At 41.2% G+C, this 15831-nt stretch overlaps 3 protein-coding genes across 7 annotated transcripts in view; 2 read left to right on the top strand and 1 right to left on the bottom strand.

Annotated features, from left to right (window-relative positions):
* Positions 1-4139, top strand: part of LOC128255599 (uncharacterized) — a 79518-nt gene extending 75379 nt beyond the window's left edge. Inside the window, 4 exon segments of the mRNA XM_052985275.1 lie at positions 3543-3804; positions 3807-3854; positions 3918-3998; positions 4055-4139. Of these exon segments, the coding sequence (XP_052841235.1) occupies positions 3756-3804; positions 3807-3854; positions 3918-3998; positions 4055-4083 (207 nt within the window). The 5' untranslated portion in view covers positions 3543-3755 and the 3' untranslated portion in view covers positions 4084-4139.
* Positions 4136-6112, bottom strand: LOC128255586 (uncharacterized). Of its 3 annotated transcripts, none has more exons than XM_052985255.1 (5): positions 5926-6112; positions 5796-5861; positions 5252-5650; positions 4556-4863; positions 4136-4456 (listed from the first exon to the last, which is right to left on the bottom strand). In XM_052985255.1, the coding sequence occupies exons 1-5, from the start codon at positions 5994-5996 to the stop codon at positions 4200-4202; spliced, it is 1101 nt and encodes a 366-aa protein (XP_052841215.1). In that variant the 5' UTR covers positions 5997-6112; the 3' UTR covers positions 4136-4199. The 3 variants fall into 3 exon arrangements, with proteins under 3 accessions (XP_052841215.1, XP_052841214.1, XP_052841216.1); XM_052985254.1 differs by having other exon boundaries at positions 5796-5864; XM_052985256.1 differs by having other exon boundaries at positions 5252-5726; positions 5796-5864; positions 5926-5941.
* A 1399-nt stretch (positions 6113-7511) lies between these two features.
* On the top strand, positions 7512-10508 carry LOC128255580 (kinesin-like protein Klp59C). 3 transcript variants are annotated; one of them, XR_008267675.1, is made up of 2 exons: positions 7512-10156; positions 10205-10508. XR_008267675.1 is itself a non-coding variant. In XM_052985247.1 (1 exon), the coding sequence occupies exon 1, from the start codon at positions 7750-7752 to the stop codon at positions 9970-9972; it is 2223 nt and encodes a 740-aa protein (XP_052841207.1). In that variant the 5' UTR covers positions 7512-7749; the 3' UTR covers positions 9973-10187. The 3 variants fall into 3 exon arrangements, 1 of the variants encoding a protein (XP_052841207.1); XR_008267674.1 differs by having other exon boundaries at positions 10217-10508; XM_052985247.1 differs by lacking the exon at positions 10205-10508 and having other exon boundaries at positions 7512-10187.
* The last annotated feature ends 5323 nt before the right edge of the window (positions 10509-15831 follow it).

Here is a 15831-nt window from a genome sequence, read left to right on the forward strand (position 1 = left end):
TAGAAAATCCAAAACAATGCGTGAAACATATATACAGTTTGGGGTCACCGAGCCAATCAGCTGAACTGCTGACCATAAGCAAACACCGAAGATTTATGGCTAACTAATCGATACAGGCAATCCCATAAATCTAGTCACAGTTCGAATGTCAAATGGCCAAAAGGCCAGCGAGAGGTAAGCTTATCGGCCAACGAGGCAAATTAAAGTTCAGACCCAATAAATGTTAATCGGTTGCTCTTTGTCTTCTCCTACATTCGCTTGTTTTTTCATCTCTACCTTAGTTTTTGCCCCTGCATTGACTTACCTATTAAACTTTTTGCTTAAACATCTTCAAGAGATTTTTAAATGATTTCAGTGGTTAGCTGGTAATATAACTATTTAACAACTATAATGTAACTATAATTGACATCGAAAGTGTTTAATCAAATTAAATTGGCATTTTTAAAATATTTTTTGTACCCACAATATAAACAAGTCTCACATCTGTTGGTAACAGCTTTTTAAAATAATTGTAAGCGTTTGTAAAATAAATTCACTACACTCCTTTCACTTTTGACAAGGTAATCAAGCAAAATATATTTTAACTCAAAACCAAAACCAAATTAATGTTTTTCTTTCTGTTCGTACATTTGTTCGTTTACCCTAACTGTTTCAGGCAGGTGCCAATGATGGGCCAACGTTCTTGAATTTATGGCCAATAAATTAAAAAACTTTTACTCAGCTCCACAAAGCCAAAAGAAACACGACAGTGTGCGTTGTACCTGGAAAGACATTTGCCAACATTAATTGAAAAACCCCGACTCCGTAAAGGGTGGCTGAGCATATCAAAGGTAATTACGGATGCCGTTAACAGCAGCCAAATGGCTGGGGTACCACCCACATTCTCCTTCTCATCTCGTTATTTAGTTAATTATATGTTTGTGTGCCGGCAATTAGAACTCAGATTTCATTGTTGGCCAAAAGCCATTTTGTGGCCTACTCGGTTGCCATCAATGTAGATGATGATGTCCATGAATGACTGCCACCGCCGAAAGGGCAAGCAGGAAACTTGGATCTGCTTTGCTTTGCTTACCGCAAACTTCTAATTAATTTGAAAGGAAACATTTGAAACGCCTTGTGTTGTGGTTACAGTGGGCCCACATCCCAGAACCACCCAATGAAAAGGGTCCTAGACATGTGCAAACGCCTGGGAATTTTCCTGTAAGCTCATTCGAAAGCCAGTAAAGTGAATTAGTGCAAGAGTGCAGAGCCGAGCAGCCAAATAGGGTTTTCAATTGTACTTAAACTCTTACCCAATTCTACAACTAGATTCGTCAGAAAAAATATAAATAAACAGTTTAAAAACTTTGCAAAGCTGGCCACTTCCCATCTGTCCACTTCTCTAGCGGAAAAAAATCCGCTCGGAAAACTGTCCAAACTATCTTGGCCAGCTAAAAGTTGGCCAACTTTTGGCTCTTAACACATTTAATTAAGAAGCGGAAAAAACCGAAATTTTTGAGGCCCAAGAACCACACACAATGCATTTAAACTGAACGGAAAGTGAAATTGTTGGATGCAACTTTTGTTTTAGGAATCCATTTCGGTTTGGTTACATCATTTCGATGGCTCAACCCCCTTCACTTTTGCTTTCCTAATTTTTTGTAAAATGGCTCGAGATTTTTTCCAAAAGCTTGCACACAGCTGAAAAATAAAAGAAAAAACTACACAGGGAATGGAAAAGTTTCCTCAGCTCTGCCAAATGTTGGTACAATTTCGTTGAAAAACTTTTAATAAGCTTACATTTTTTTTTTAAATTTTTTACTTAAGCTATTTTTGTTTTTAGCATGGATATGGGCTTTGTAAGTTTGAGGTTTGGACGAAAAATTAGCGAGATTAATAAAATAAAACTGGCTAAGGGAACGTGGTGGAATGCTCAATAGTTGAAATAGATACTACATTTAAACAAGAAAGAAAGCAAACTTCGGCAAGTTAAAGCAGCTATTGCAAAAATTAAATACTCTTTAAAACATTTAAATTTCGCTTTATATGCATATATGTTTTAAAACATTGAGCTATGTTGATTTTCAGTTTAATTATTCGATCGTTCCTTTGCTGCTATATGATATCGTTTTCCTATTTGAATACAATAAAAAAAGTAATTTTAAAGTTAAATTAAAATTTTTTTTTCCCTTGGGGGCTATATGACATAGTCGTCCGATTTTAATACAATTAAAACCGTAATTCTGGAATGTTTAACAAAAACTGTATCTTGAGAAACTAAAAAAACTTTGTGAATGTTTACTTTGATAAATTTATTTATCCGCCAAAACATTTATGATTTTAGGACCAGAACAATGCTGTCAGCTTACCTGCTGGCCAGGCCAGACTGAGAGTCATTATAATAATGTCACTGAAACATGTCAAGAGACCTGGCATGTCAACCGCAAAATACACGAAATTCGCTACCACAGGCAAACAGCATCCGAAAACTCACAATGATAGAAACTGACCACAGAAGATCAGGGGAAGGCATCACCATAAGTAATTAACCAAGTGATAAAGAACCTGGCCCTGGGGCAAAACCAGTTGCCATTCACGACGACGACAACGGCTTGTCATTAGCGGCCCAAAATGTTGCATTTAGTTGTGGGCTTGATGAATATGGTTAATTCAAGTTTACCATATATATACGTGGGCCATGGAGGCTGGGAAAAATGTATTTGTCCCAGGGCAACGATGACAGCGCCAGACCAAGACACATTTTTCGTTTGTCCTCTAATTGCATATCTGAGGATGGCGATTATAACGAAGATGGCGGTGACGATGGCGATGATGCCTGGGCAGCCGTACAATTACCAAAGTCTCCTGCTGGGCCGAGCTCTGTTCTGATGTCGTGGCCAGAAAGAAAACCCCCCTGGCCTTTGGTCTTTGGTCAGGCAAGGCCGAGTTTTAGTGTCTAATTAAAAGCAACAGCAACTGGCCTCTTAATTTATGCTCGTTCAGGGACAGGTTCCGAGAAAATCCCTCCTCACATTTGGCTTTTCCATTCGGTATTTGCATGTTTTCTCTCGGGATGCGTAATGTTCTTGCCTTGAAAACTTTACAGCATAAATCGTATACTTGGCTCGTAATTCGCAGCTGTGTCGGAAGGTAAAACTTGGAGGAGTAAATTGCATGTTTTGTGTCTTTGAATTTTGCACAGCTGATATTGCGTTGTTTTTTAAATGTCCTAACGGTTTGCAAACAACTTCGTTTTTTAAGGATTTGTTCCTTGATCAAACAAATATCTGATATACATTATAAAAGGCAAGCCTTAAGAAGAAATTTCTATGGACGTATTCATAAAAAAATCCAAAGTGTGAAAGAGGTATAAATAAAATATAAATAACTTAACAATTGTATTTAAAATTAATAAAATTAAAAAACAAAAGACTTCCGATATGATTCATTTAAAAATTGTGTGTATTAATAAAATCTTAAAACTTAACAATTGTGTTTAAAATGAATTAAATTCAGATTTGTATCTTTTATAAATTGTGTGTTTATCTTTTGAAAAATTTCAGGTATTAAAACGTTAATACAGTACATTAAAAATTACCTTCAGACCAAGCAAGCCATGTGTCACCTTTTAAATTTTCTTCTCACAATACTTCAAATCAAAATCGAGTTCGTTTAATACACAAGTATCACATTTGCAGCGTATCTAAATAAAAACTCATAAAATTGATATCCAAATTTCGGTATACGATTGAGTTGAACTAAATTTAAAATACAGCATGGCGGATCCAGATATAAATGAAGATACTGTGGTACCACCAATAGGAGGCGAAATAGTTTTGACATGTACAACGAACGGTTGGATTGCGAGAATTTGGGTAAGGAAAATACCTTGAAAAGTTAAATTAGTAGATATTTATTGGCACAAAACATCAAAATAGATCAGATGACTGATACTTGGACCGATCACCACAGACCTTCATTCGTTACCGCACTAATGCGTTTTTTTGGCAACGTATTTGGTAAGAAAACAAAATAATTAGCATTACTACATCAAATAAAAACCGTTTCTTTGCAGTTGATATGTTTAATGCCATTTTCAGCTAAAAAGAAATCCAGTAAGCTCTTTTCAAGCATGCAAATAAAATCGTTTAGTATGTCAATTCGCATTGATATTTTATTTATACTATTTAGTGGAACATATCTAGTGTTTTACAAAACTTTTAGCCGCAATAGATTTCGGTTAAGACAGGAATACGGCAATAGCAGGAGCAGTTCTCGAACTCTTTCACGAAAGCAGATATTTCGGTGAGGAACTTCTCCAGATTTTCCGGGTGCCTGAAGATGTTCTTATCCACGCTCAAGGTATTATCCACCAGAATTTTCCAGCGGCGCATGCTGGCTATGACATCGCCGCAAAAGTCGCGTTTATTTTTCTCCTCAGACTTCTTGATATTATGCACGAGCTTCTTTTGCTTTCCTGCAAATGAAATATAAATTAATTCAATTAAATGGACCTTATTTTAATAAAATGTGTACTATCAAAATTAAGAACCATTTGTGTGCTTTATTAACTTACTGTGCGCAAATTTCTTTTGCATCAACGCCGCATGAGCGTCCCTCTGCGAAGCATCATACATCTCAATGATCCTGTACATGCGTTTGTCGATATCCTTGAACAATTTCAAGGCATATTCGCATTTCGGCTTGCATTGGCTCCAATAGCGCGCCCCTTCAAACGGAATTTTGCTTAGCTTATCGCTCTTTTTAAAATTATGTCGATCCTTATTTCTATCGGCCGAATGTTGCGCCACTTGCGATTTCACGTTTCCCTTATGAAACCGAAAATGCAGGCTTGCCAGCAGTTTCTCTATGCGCGACATGCAGCTGAAGGTGAAAAAGTAGTATATTTTAGAATAATAATAACAATTACTATTGTAAACCTTGTATGTGAATAACAGTTTTAAGCTGTACTGAATAAAAATGTATATTTTATAGCATTATTTTCTCAAGAACATATTAATTATAAGCATTATCTTCAAAAGTGAAAGCCGCGTAAAAAATGAATTAAAAAAATGCACATACATTTAACTTATTACTGTTAAGTAAATGCAACTTGATACTGCAACAAAAACCATTATCCTTAAAAGCCTTTTTAAATAGTCACTTCAATATAATCGTTAAGCAAATGTTCAAAAATTATTGGTATGCATTATGTTAAAGTAAATGCATCTCTGAGTTTTTTCTTTTTAGTGCTATAAATGTAAATGCTCACTTCGAGTTCTTCAGGGAGTAGACCCCGGGAATTGCGTAGGTGCGCAGCAGGTGATGCAGCTTGAAGGCCACGCAATTTAGCAGATCCTCGGCGGCACACACCTGTAACCTGAGCAATTTGCTGTGGTCGTGCACCGTTTGCCGACTCCACCAGCCTCGGAACAAAGCCTGAATTTTGGTGGCCGACCGGTTGTAGTGATCCACCACCCTCTTCTGCAGCATACGCTCCACGAACCCATAGTAGTTGTTTCTGGCCGAAAAACCTCGCCACCACCGCTGAATCGTGATGGCTGCCTTCCGTTTGTCCTGAAAGTTCTTTCGGAAGTAGAATTTTCGCCAGTTCTGTTGAATAGTTCGAGCTGCCTTGTATTGTTTATAGTCCAGCAGAAGCATCCAGGTGCTAAAATTTGTAGTAATTATAGCAATCTATTCTTTAATCTTTGATTGGTTATTGCATTTTTTTTTAAGTAATTGAGCTGTTTAATATATCAAATTGCTATCTTTGTGTTCAACTGTATTTAACAAGATAGATCATATTTTCTCACCGGGAAATGAATGGTATTCTGTATTCAGATGGTTTAATTGATCCATGGTTCGACTCGGATAATATGCTGCTAAAATTGAAGAAACGTCGCTTAATCTGTCAGTATATAGCAACTGAACAATCATGCCTACCGCTGTTCCTCACTGTGTGGTACTGTGCCCCTTCGGGTGTGGGGCATCATACGGATATGGCCTGAGAACATGTTTGCTGGTATAAATAAACCTGCAGGTGTCGGCTAAATTTTAATGTTTGTGTTTGCTGGGAGATGCGTGTGTTTTACCATGTTTTAATAGAACAAAGTGTTGTTTGTGACTGACATCTCGATGGTAAATCGATGAACCGGAGATTTCTGTCTTGCTGCTGGCTATAATTTATGGCCACCAGCGATTATTTCCGCATAAATCTATGGGCTTTGCGACCGGGTCTCCTTTCAGACGACATATTTTATTTCGCCTCTGTATCAACATGTTTGCCGCTTATCGCGTCACGAGCATACAAATTTATGTGACTTTTTCTCCACCTCGAGGTCCCATAAATATTCCCCAGACTGGTTAGAGTTTTCTAAGGCCGTATTTAATTGAATCGTATGACTGTTTACTTGGGCTTTGTTAGATCCTTTGCATTGGCAGGTTCCCATTTATGTTGCCCCCGACGACTGCAACGCGGCTCCAATTGTGTTCTAATGCTGACAAATGGGCGAGGTCAAGTTGCCATAAATTTGGCACACCAAATGCCATTTGGCGGTGGTCCGGCTGCCACTTTAAATGAAAATCGATACAGAGCTTCGGCGCTTTCCCTGCTCATTATGTGCCACAAATGAACCACACAGCCACACACACACACAAACATACACAAACACACACTTTAGCAAACGAACGGACGGAAATGAAACGGAAATTCTCATTTATGGCGCCCTTGACGCCATTTCCAGTTTGGCCGCTATCTATTTGGCCCTGACAAGTTGGCACTGCTCGCTGATTTCTGATGCAGATTGCGATTGCAGGCCCTGATTGCAGCAGCCATGAGATTTATGGCCTATATACCCCGTGCTGACCCAGTAACTGATAGGAAAACTAGACCAGAAAGGGCGAAAAGGACGATAGGCACACAATTTGCGTCGTCCCAGTCTCTTAAAAAAGTATTTCACCTTGGGGTTTCGTTTGCGGTGTTTGGGTTATTCGACTGGCATTGCCGTAAATTAGTTTTTACACCTGACTGACTGGGAACAGCATGTTGTTTGATCCCTCGAAGGTGTGTTTTAATTGTCCTCCAATCAGAAGTCTAGACAACTGAACGAGAGCTGCCTCAGCTATTTATTTTTGACATGTGTGTACGCTTGTATAAATACAGAAAGGAACCCAGCGAGAGGTTTATGACACACACGACGCACACAAAGGAAAAGGATGCAAGGAGCCCAAATCTAATTTGAAAAGTACTAACCCGTAACGGGGCAAGCACCATATATCAAAAGAAGCTGCTAACCCAAAACCCAAAAAGAAGGGAATTTACGAGCCATCACCCCAAAACATGTTAACCATAAAATTGCCCCCAAAAGCGGGAGGAAATGGTTTAAGACCCACCTAGCTCCACTTTAAGAAACTCTTTAATTTTAGGCCACATTGCCAACCAGAAGTAATTCCCAAGGGGAAAAATCATTTGAAGAGAACTAAAACTCAACTCACCCATTAGTTTGTACACATTTTGACCAAAAGTAGGCTGGGCGTTAAGCGTAAGATTTGGGATTCGAGCCTATTCATTAGCTCATCAGACCTCACACTCGACAGCAAATTACAGCAGCGTCTGGTCGGAAAAAGATTTTATCATCACTCGCTTGTGGACGGGAAATTAAGGAAAATATATACGCGAACTGAAAATCCAAAAATAATACATATTTTATTTTGTATCTTGCACACACATTGCTGGACGCTGCTGGCCTTGCAGTGACCAGAATATAAATGGATCGCATCAAGATCGGCGATGAACTGTTCTTCCAGAGGAGCGACGGACGAATCCAAACGGTGGTGTGCGCGTCCAAAAATCCGCAAAACGACTCCGTGACTGGCGAATGGATCGAGGACGCGGTGGTGAAGGGCAAGGAGGTGCCCTTAAACCTGCTGATTGACATTAATCGTCACATTTTCGCGGACAATCAAAAACCATTACCGACATCGATAGCGACGGGCTCTATGATCCCGAAGCCGAGGGATTTGAGTCCCGCGGTGGGTCGTCCGAACTCGTACCGGAACTCCGTTGGTGCCAATCCGTATGCAGAGCGCATGCGGGAGTTGCGCAGCAAGATGGCCCCGGGAAAAACCGTGAGTCGTTCGGTGGACAATCGAGAGCAGGGTGAATCAGCCACCTGTCGCGTGGACGTGGGCAATGGCCGCAATTCCCGCATTGCCAGTCCCATTAAAGGACGCGGATCCCAGGTAACCCAGGAAGGTCCCGGCAACAAGCGCTGCATCAGCGTTGTGCAGGAGGTGAACCGCATGAAGGAGGAGCGGGAGCGGCGAAGAGCACGCCAGGCGGAGAAGCTGCTCGAGAAGGACGCACTGCGTCGTCAGGATCCGGGGAACCCCAACTGGGAGGTAGCCCTGATGCTGCGCCAGTACCAGGCTACCTTGAACTTCTCCCCACTCCGGTGCCTGGATCCGCATGGCGCTTTTGTGCAGCCCATTACCGTGTGCGTACGAAAGAGACCCATGAGTCGAAGGGAAAGCAACTGCAAGAGCATGGACATCATCACAGTGCCCACGGTCGATTCGCTGATCGTCCATGAGTTGCGCTTCAAGGTGGATCTCACCAAGTTCCTGGAGCACCACAAGTTCCGCTTCGACTACACCTTCGACGAGGAGTGCTCCAATGCGCTGGTCTACGACCACACCGCTCGTCCCCTGATCCAAACCATGTTCGAGGGCGGCAACGCCACCTGTTTCGCCTACGGACAAACGGGCAGCGGCAAGACCCACACGATGGGCGGAGAGTTCTGCGGCAAGGTGCAGGACTGCGGCACCGGCATCTACGCCATGGCGGCCCGCGATGTCTTCGAGGAGGTGTCGCGGCCGAAGTATCGCGAATTGGGAGCCAAGATTACGTGCAGCTACTTCGAGATATATGGCAGCAAGGTGTTCGATCTCCTGCACCCGGACAAACCGATGCTTAGGGTGCTGGAGGACGGCAGACAGCAGGTGGTGGTGGTGGGATTGAAGGAGATGCCGGTGACCAGGGTGGATGACGTGCTCAGGCTGATTGAGCTGGGCAACAAGGAGCGCACCTCCGGTCAGACCGCGGCCAATGCCAAGTCATCGCGATCCCACGCCGTCTTCCAGATGGCGCTCCACTTTCCCGACTCCTGGGGTCCCTACGGCAAGTGCTCCTTTGTGGACCTGGCGGGCAACGAACGCGGGGCGGATACGCAATCCGCCGACCGCCAGACCCGCCTCGAAGGAGCCGAGATCAACAAATCGCTGCTGGCCCTCAAGGAGTGCATTCGGGCCCTCAGCCGGCAGTCCAGCCATCTGCCCTTCCGTGGCTCCAAGCTAACCCAGGTGCTGCGCGACTCCTTCGTGGGCGGCAAGAAGAACAAGACCTGCATGATAGCCATGATATCGCCGTCCACGAGCTGTGTGGAGCACACCCTGAACACCCTTCGTTACGCGGATAGGGTTAAGGAGCTAGTGGCCAAGGATGATGATCTTCAAACCGCCGAAGGGGATGAAGGGAAATGCCCCGAACTTAACGACGAATCCGAGCCAGACATCATGGACGACGTGGAGCAGGTGGAGGAGGAACAGGAGTACGAAGCTGCACAATATCAGCATATCTCCGTATCCTCTGAAGAAGCCAGTACCAACAGCACAAAGGAAAAGACTTCCCTAACGAACTTCAATCCAACCATTAACACCCCGAATCTAGATGAGCCCGTGAATCTCGACCAAGTGGCTGTACAACACGAACTTTTAATACAGTATCTGGAGAATTTTGTGCGCGAATCACGGAATCTGGATCCTGAACAAGATATCGAAGGATTACAAAATGCATACCTGGAACTGGCCAACATGGTGAACCTTACAAGGGATTTCGTACTCGATTTCAACGCCCAGCGTGCCTTCAACGGTATGGTGCAGAAGGATTGGGACCATGATGAAAATGTGAAGGGCGGTGAGGAGGAGGACTAGATAAACGTTATATTTATTTTGTAGCACTCTATACATTTTCACTTGAGCTTTGGGAGTCCTTCAATCGTCACAAATTTCGATACAAGCAGTTAATGAAAATTGAAGCACGAATCCAGTATTCTTTTCCGCACAGCTTCTGCCCGAGCCCCAAAACTGCACTCAGGTTTCACTTGAACTCGCCGAGGTAAAATAAAAAACTTTTTCCTTCCTGCGGACTTTTCTTTTTATATAGCTTGGCAACTAGCTGCATGAACTTCCACCGCTCGCTGATACAAATTTATGACCGTCCAAAGTGTAATCAACAACACGAGGAGCGAACAAAAGAATCGGAACCTTTGGGGTGGATTTGTTAACTCGGTTAACGGGCCATATTCCCGCCATCATATGTAACAGGTCCGGGAGCAGCCGCATAAAGTTGCCACAGGAAGTGTTGAACGGTTGAGCGGTGCAAAACTTTTGTCTGCAATAAAGCAAAAAGTATATGTTTCGAGTGGGTTGAACAGGGACCAAAGAAGTTGGGTTGCTATTCTTTCAAATGTTGCTTTAAAATTATATGTTTAGATTTCTTAGCTTATCAAGTAAAAGCAAAGTCTTTTTCTATTCATTAAAACCAAAACTATATATACAAAAAAAAACTTAATAGTAAGCAGAGTGTTAATGTTTTAGAACCAAACAAATAAGGCAAGCCCAAACTCTTCGAAAAGGTTTGGTTTATGTCTGGAAAGTAAAAAAAAAACAAAACTTTTCCATTCAATAAAGTCCCTAAAGTTTTATTGGCAGCACTTTACTTCGAAGTGAATAATATCTTAATACTTTGATTCTCATTTCCAATGATGACAATGCTAATCCGGAAATAAAAATTGTTTTACAGCTCGTCCCTTTTGTATGGTGTTGGCTTTAGGGGAAACACAAACTACAAACTAACAAAAGCAAGAAACGAATAAGACATCAACATTTATTTTTCAATATGCAATGTAATTAAGTTTTCCAAAACTCCTTTAATTGTACCAAATATTTTAAAGGTTTTCTTCAAGAGACATTTTGATTGAATTAATTATATTTTCTAAATTCGTAATTTTCAAGTTACAATTTTCAACCCCACATACTGTCATTGCGGAGTGTCCTTTCAAAGCGAACTCCTGAAAAATTTTAAGCAAATAACAATTACTTGAAAACTCATTTAAATGGTTTACAAATTGTTTACCGAGTCGTGAACTTGCTTCGGTAAATTCTTGCAAAACTTTAAAGTGTCAAGCGTCGATGACGACGAACACGATGATGATGATGATGACGATGATGGAGCTCAACCACAAGCAGCTGTAGACAATTTCCTGCTCTCTCCGTCATACTCCCGATGTCTCTACAAAAGTAAATGTAAAATTTTCCCCCAGATGCTGAAAATTGCAACTAATTCCACGAGCTGAGAAAACTTTTGCTGAACTTGCCGCACACACAGAGATCTCTCATTTGGAAAACTTTAAAATTAGTTAAGTTCGAGCTGAGATATCCAATAATGCAGCCCCAAAATGTGAACAAACAAATTCATCTGCGACTTCAATCTCTCTTCTCCACTTTGCTTACATTTGAATGGATTGCTTGGGTTTCGAGTTTGGTTTGGTTTGGTTTGGTTTGGTCTGGGTTTTTGGTTTCAGTTCGGGCCATATATTTGCATCAACTTTTCCTTTGATGTGGCCTCAAATTTGTGGCATATGTAAGACTACCCACACTAACATCATCCAAAAACTTTCAATCAAATTAGCCCAATGCAACGCAGATGGGGTGAAGTATTTTCTATAAAATTTGTTTTTTTATCTAGTTGAAATAGTTATAGATAACGAAAACCTCAATTTAATTTTATAAAACCAAAAATAAAAGGAACAATTAAAATGAAAATAAATGTTGAAAACAAAATTTGCCAGCACAAAGTCATTTTTAGACTTTAATGTAATTTTAAACTGTGTGTGCATTTTATTTTGATTAAAAAGGTACATTGTTTAAAAAGTGAAATCACCACTGCATCTCGTGCAGTTTTCATTTGGGTAATGACTGTTAATTATTTTCAGTTGGTCTAATGAGGAAGCCTCTTCAGGGGCTCCCCGTGATACTTTCTGCTCATTGTCTGTTTAAGCGGTTTTGGGGGAAAAGCGAAAGTGCAGTTCTGAATTTTAACGAAATTTATATGGAACAGCAGCAGCTGCGAAAGAAGTTAAAAGGACAATTTACCTCCTTACCTCCTTGTGGCACTCTGGTTCTCTTGTTCTCTTATTCTCAGTTTCTGCTGCTGCTGCTACTGCTGCTGCTTCTTGGCTTGGAATGCATGAAAGGGAAAAGCACAAAAACATTTCACGTTTTCCCCAACTTTGTTGGTTTTTCCTAGTTGCCCTTCTTGCTCGCCTTTTCTTGTGGGATTCGTTTTAAGCCAGACCAAAAGCACTGCAATGCCAAAGAATTTAAGGGGCTGTGGCAACGGTGGTCAGAGGGTGGTGGGTGGTGGGCGGAGGGCGGAGGGGTTGTCGGTGGCTTGGTTTCAACTCGAAGCAAAACACTTAAGTTTTAACCCAAATTGTTGCCAACAAAGCGGTTTGTCTAACATTCTTTTTGAGAAAATTTTGTGAAAAAGTGTTTTCCTACAGAACCGAAACAAACACACACTCACACACACACATACACACTGATGTGTTTCCACGTACGTCTCCGCACATAAAGCCGTGAACATCCAAAGAGTAAACAAGGCATCCGAAGAGCTAAGGACCAGCCTTGGATCTGCCCCCAAAGCTAAGTAACAATAAACGTCGGGTCGAAGGGACCAGAGCGGGGTTTCCAGAGGGGTTTTCCTAAGGTTTCTTCGGGCTAAAGCCAGTGGTGTTCGAAGGGGGGGTGGATTTTCGGGATATCAATAAACGAATCAGTTCTTAGGTAGGATTTGGACTGAATTTAAATATTGTTTTATTTTATACTTCTTCATTGATGTGTACCAGCTTCTGGAGACAAATGTATCAATGAATAATATAATATAATAATATATATAATATCAATGCCTTTTGCAGGACAATTCATTTGATTAGAGTGAGCCTTTTCAGGCTACAAAAACCTGTAACATAAAGGGAAAAATTAATGTTGACACTAATATATACCTAAGCACAAAAGACGTTCGTAGGAAAGCAATTAACCAAAGTACTGCAAACTACTAGGAGCAACACCTGGAACCAAAATACGAACACACATAACACAACAACAAACCATCAAATAAAATTGACCCAATTGCGCAAAAACACTATCTACACTATCTATGCCTTACAATTCCGATTTGGCTGGCACACACACACACACAAGTCACTATCAAATTCATCCAAACTTAAGTCCCGTCAAAGCTTAAAAAATTACAGGTTCAAAACTTAAGCAACCCCCATATACAAAAGACTACAATAATAACCGAATTATGAAAGCACTAATCCAAATAAAGATTATCCCTTACTTAAGATAAAATCACATTTCAGTAAATAACATTTCCATAATATACTTACAGTCTTAATACCTAGATGGGCGATAGCCCTGATAGTTAGTAATTAGAAATCATAGTAAGTTAAAGATGTGTTTTTAAAAATATATTCATGCTTCTTAAGACATTGTTTTTAATATATTGTAAGGGTCATAGAGTGAAGGGATTTTAAAAGGCAAAACAGTCGTTCCTTAACAATCGCTACGAATGCAACTGGCAATTCGTGTGGTGGGTCAACTAATATTTTCCACATGCCACCTTCAGGCTAACCCTTTTGCCCCACCCCCCGCGGCCTTTTAGCCATGTCTGATGTCTAATGTCTGGCCTGCCTGCCAGCGACATGTTGACCTTAAAAAACTTGACGTGTTCAAATGTTGCAAAACAACTCGAGGGCTTTCGACTTGAGCACTTTTTCAGTTCTGTTCACTGTTCGGTGTTCACTATTTGGTTCGCTTTTGATGGTGGTGCAATGTGTGTGGGCGTGTGAGTGTGTCGGTGTGCTGCTCTCTCCTCTGGCTCGCACGCGTTCGTGCCATCTCGCTCCGACATTCTGTTTGACGCACATGAAGTGGCGCACTTGAAATATGCTTTTTTGCCTCTGGCCGAAAGGAAAAGCGGGGGAGGTGTGGAAAATGTGTTTTGACAAGTGACACTTATGCATAGCTACTATGAAATATGCAAACCCCCACACCCCAAACGCCATATCCCTCCCCCTTCCCCTCGCGCTGTAATTGCAATTGAGTCAAATGCAAAAGGGGCGGGCTTACGGGGCGGATGAGCTATATAGATGTCTGTGTGATCAATGCGTTTATCGAGTGCTGACACACACACTGACGTGGAGAGATGGTGGTGGGGGGCGGACATGGAAAAAGGATGTAATTAATTTCTACCGAAGGACTTTGGCAATGACAATTTAAATGAACTATAAAATGAACACAGGAATAGCATGGTTAGTACATATATGTTAGTTTCAAGGGCTTATGTAGCCAAAAGGAATGTTTTGCTTGTCTTTCTCCAAACAAAAACTTAAATGGCATTTATAAGAGCATGTTGGGAAAAGCCATAGATATCTCTTAAAGAGATTGGCATTTCCAGTCCGTCCCCTTTTGTTATTAAGGATACTAACACTAATAATAAGAAACTAATGAAACTTTTAAAGATATCTTTAGTCACATATATTGGCTTAGACATTTTAAGAAATTGTTATTTTTCTTGCTAAATACTCATCAAAATGCCCCAAACTTCGTTATAATAATTAACCTGACAAACCTGATAAGAGGTGGCTTAGAACCTTAGAGCATTAAAACCAAATCTAATGGAGCTCGAGCTAAGATTACTGTGTAAGCACTGTGGTTACTTTATCGAGGAGGGCAAGCACCTAATCTGCCCCCGCCACCTTTTATTAAATCCATCCGCAGCCAATTGAAATCGCTCCCCTGTTCAGTTCAGTTCGGTTCGGTTTGGTTTCTCCCACGCAGCCCGGCACTCCACAAATTACCAAGCCAAACCGAATCCCCCCAGTGGAACCAACAAGTTTAGAGCCATATAGCCAGTTCCCCAAAGGCAGACGGACAGATAACTCGCTGCTCAGACCGTGGCATTTAATATGCGAACCTTTTTCGTGCTTAAATTTCACAAATAGAGAGAGCGCACAAAAGCCATTTCGTCCTCCAGGGACTTTGCTATAAATATTAAAGCAAAGCAGAAGCAATGCCGAATCCAGTGCAAGAGAATATTTAATATATATATTTTGATATGAATTTAAGACCGAAAATTCCCTGGGCAGGTCGGCACAGATCGCGGTCACTGGCGGCGTATACGTAATGCGCCCATTAACATTTGGGCCACGTTAAAGAGTTTGCTGGAAACTTGAAGGAAATGCGCCAAAGAGTTGTTCAGTTCAGACCGCCTTGCCGCAGCCCAGACGGGTAGTCATTTGTCAGTGGGTTAAAGTTTTTCCCCAAACTGGAGCATTGCTCCGTTAATTAGCATTTTACCGCAATCAAACGGGGTCCGCTCGTCTTTCCCTCTCCTTTTAGCCACCGCTGGCAAATGGCAATTGGAATGTAAACTGCGATAAATGCTAGAGGTTTTTGCCATTCTGTATCTTGGCCATCTCCAGAGGAATTAACTCGACTATGGTAATGTGAAATTCAATTGCCTTTAATCATGAAATATTCCTGACTCTCCTTAGGGATTGTGCTTATTATTTCTGTTTTTGAATGGAAAGAAATTAAGTGAAAATAAATGAGTGCTGTAGGAAAAGTTATAATCCATTGAGGAGGCTCTCAACTTTGTTAAGAATATTTAAGCTTTTTTCTTTAATAAATGATTGGGTTATTTTGTGTTTGTAAAGCACC

Source organism: Drosophila gunungcola (genome assembly GCF_025200985.1).
Source record: "Drosophila gunungcola strain Sukarami chromosome 2R unlocalized genomic scaffold, Dgunungcola_SK_2 000011F, whole genome shotgun sequence".
Lineage (NCBI taxonomy): Eukaryota > Metazoa > Arthropoda > Insecta > Diptera > Drosophilidae > Drosophila > Drosophila gunungcola.

Bases quoted from the DNA above. Each gene is read 5' to 3' on its own strand.
- LOC128255586 (XM_052985254.1), bottom strand. From the start codon at position 5,996: ATGTTCTCAGGCCATATCCGTATGATGCCCCACACCCGAAGGGGCACA. The intron at 5,651-5,795 runs GTGAGAAAATAT...TACAAATTTTAG, and splicing joins AGAATACCATTCATTTCCCG to CACCTGGATGCTTCTGCTGG. The intron at 4,457-4,555 runs GTAAGTTAATAA...TTTCATTTGCAG, and splicing joins GCAAAAGAAATTTGCGCACA to GAAAGCAAAAGAAGCTCGTG.
- LOC128255580 (XM_052985247.1), top strand. From the start codon at position 7,750: ATGGATCGCATCAAGATCGGCGATGAACTGTTCTTCCAGAGGAGCGAC.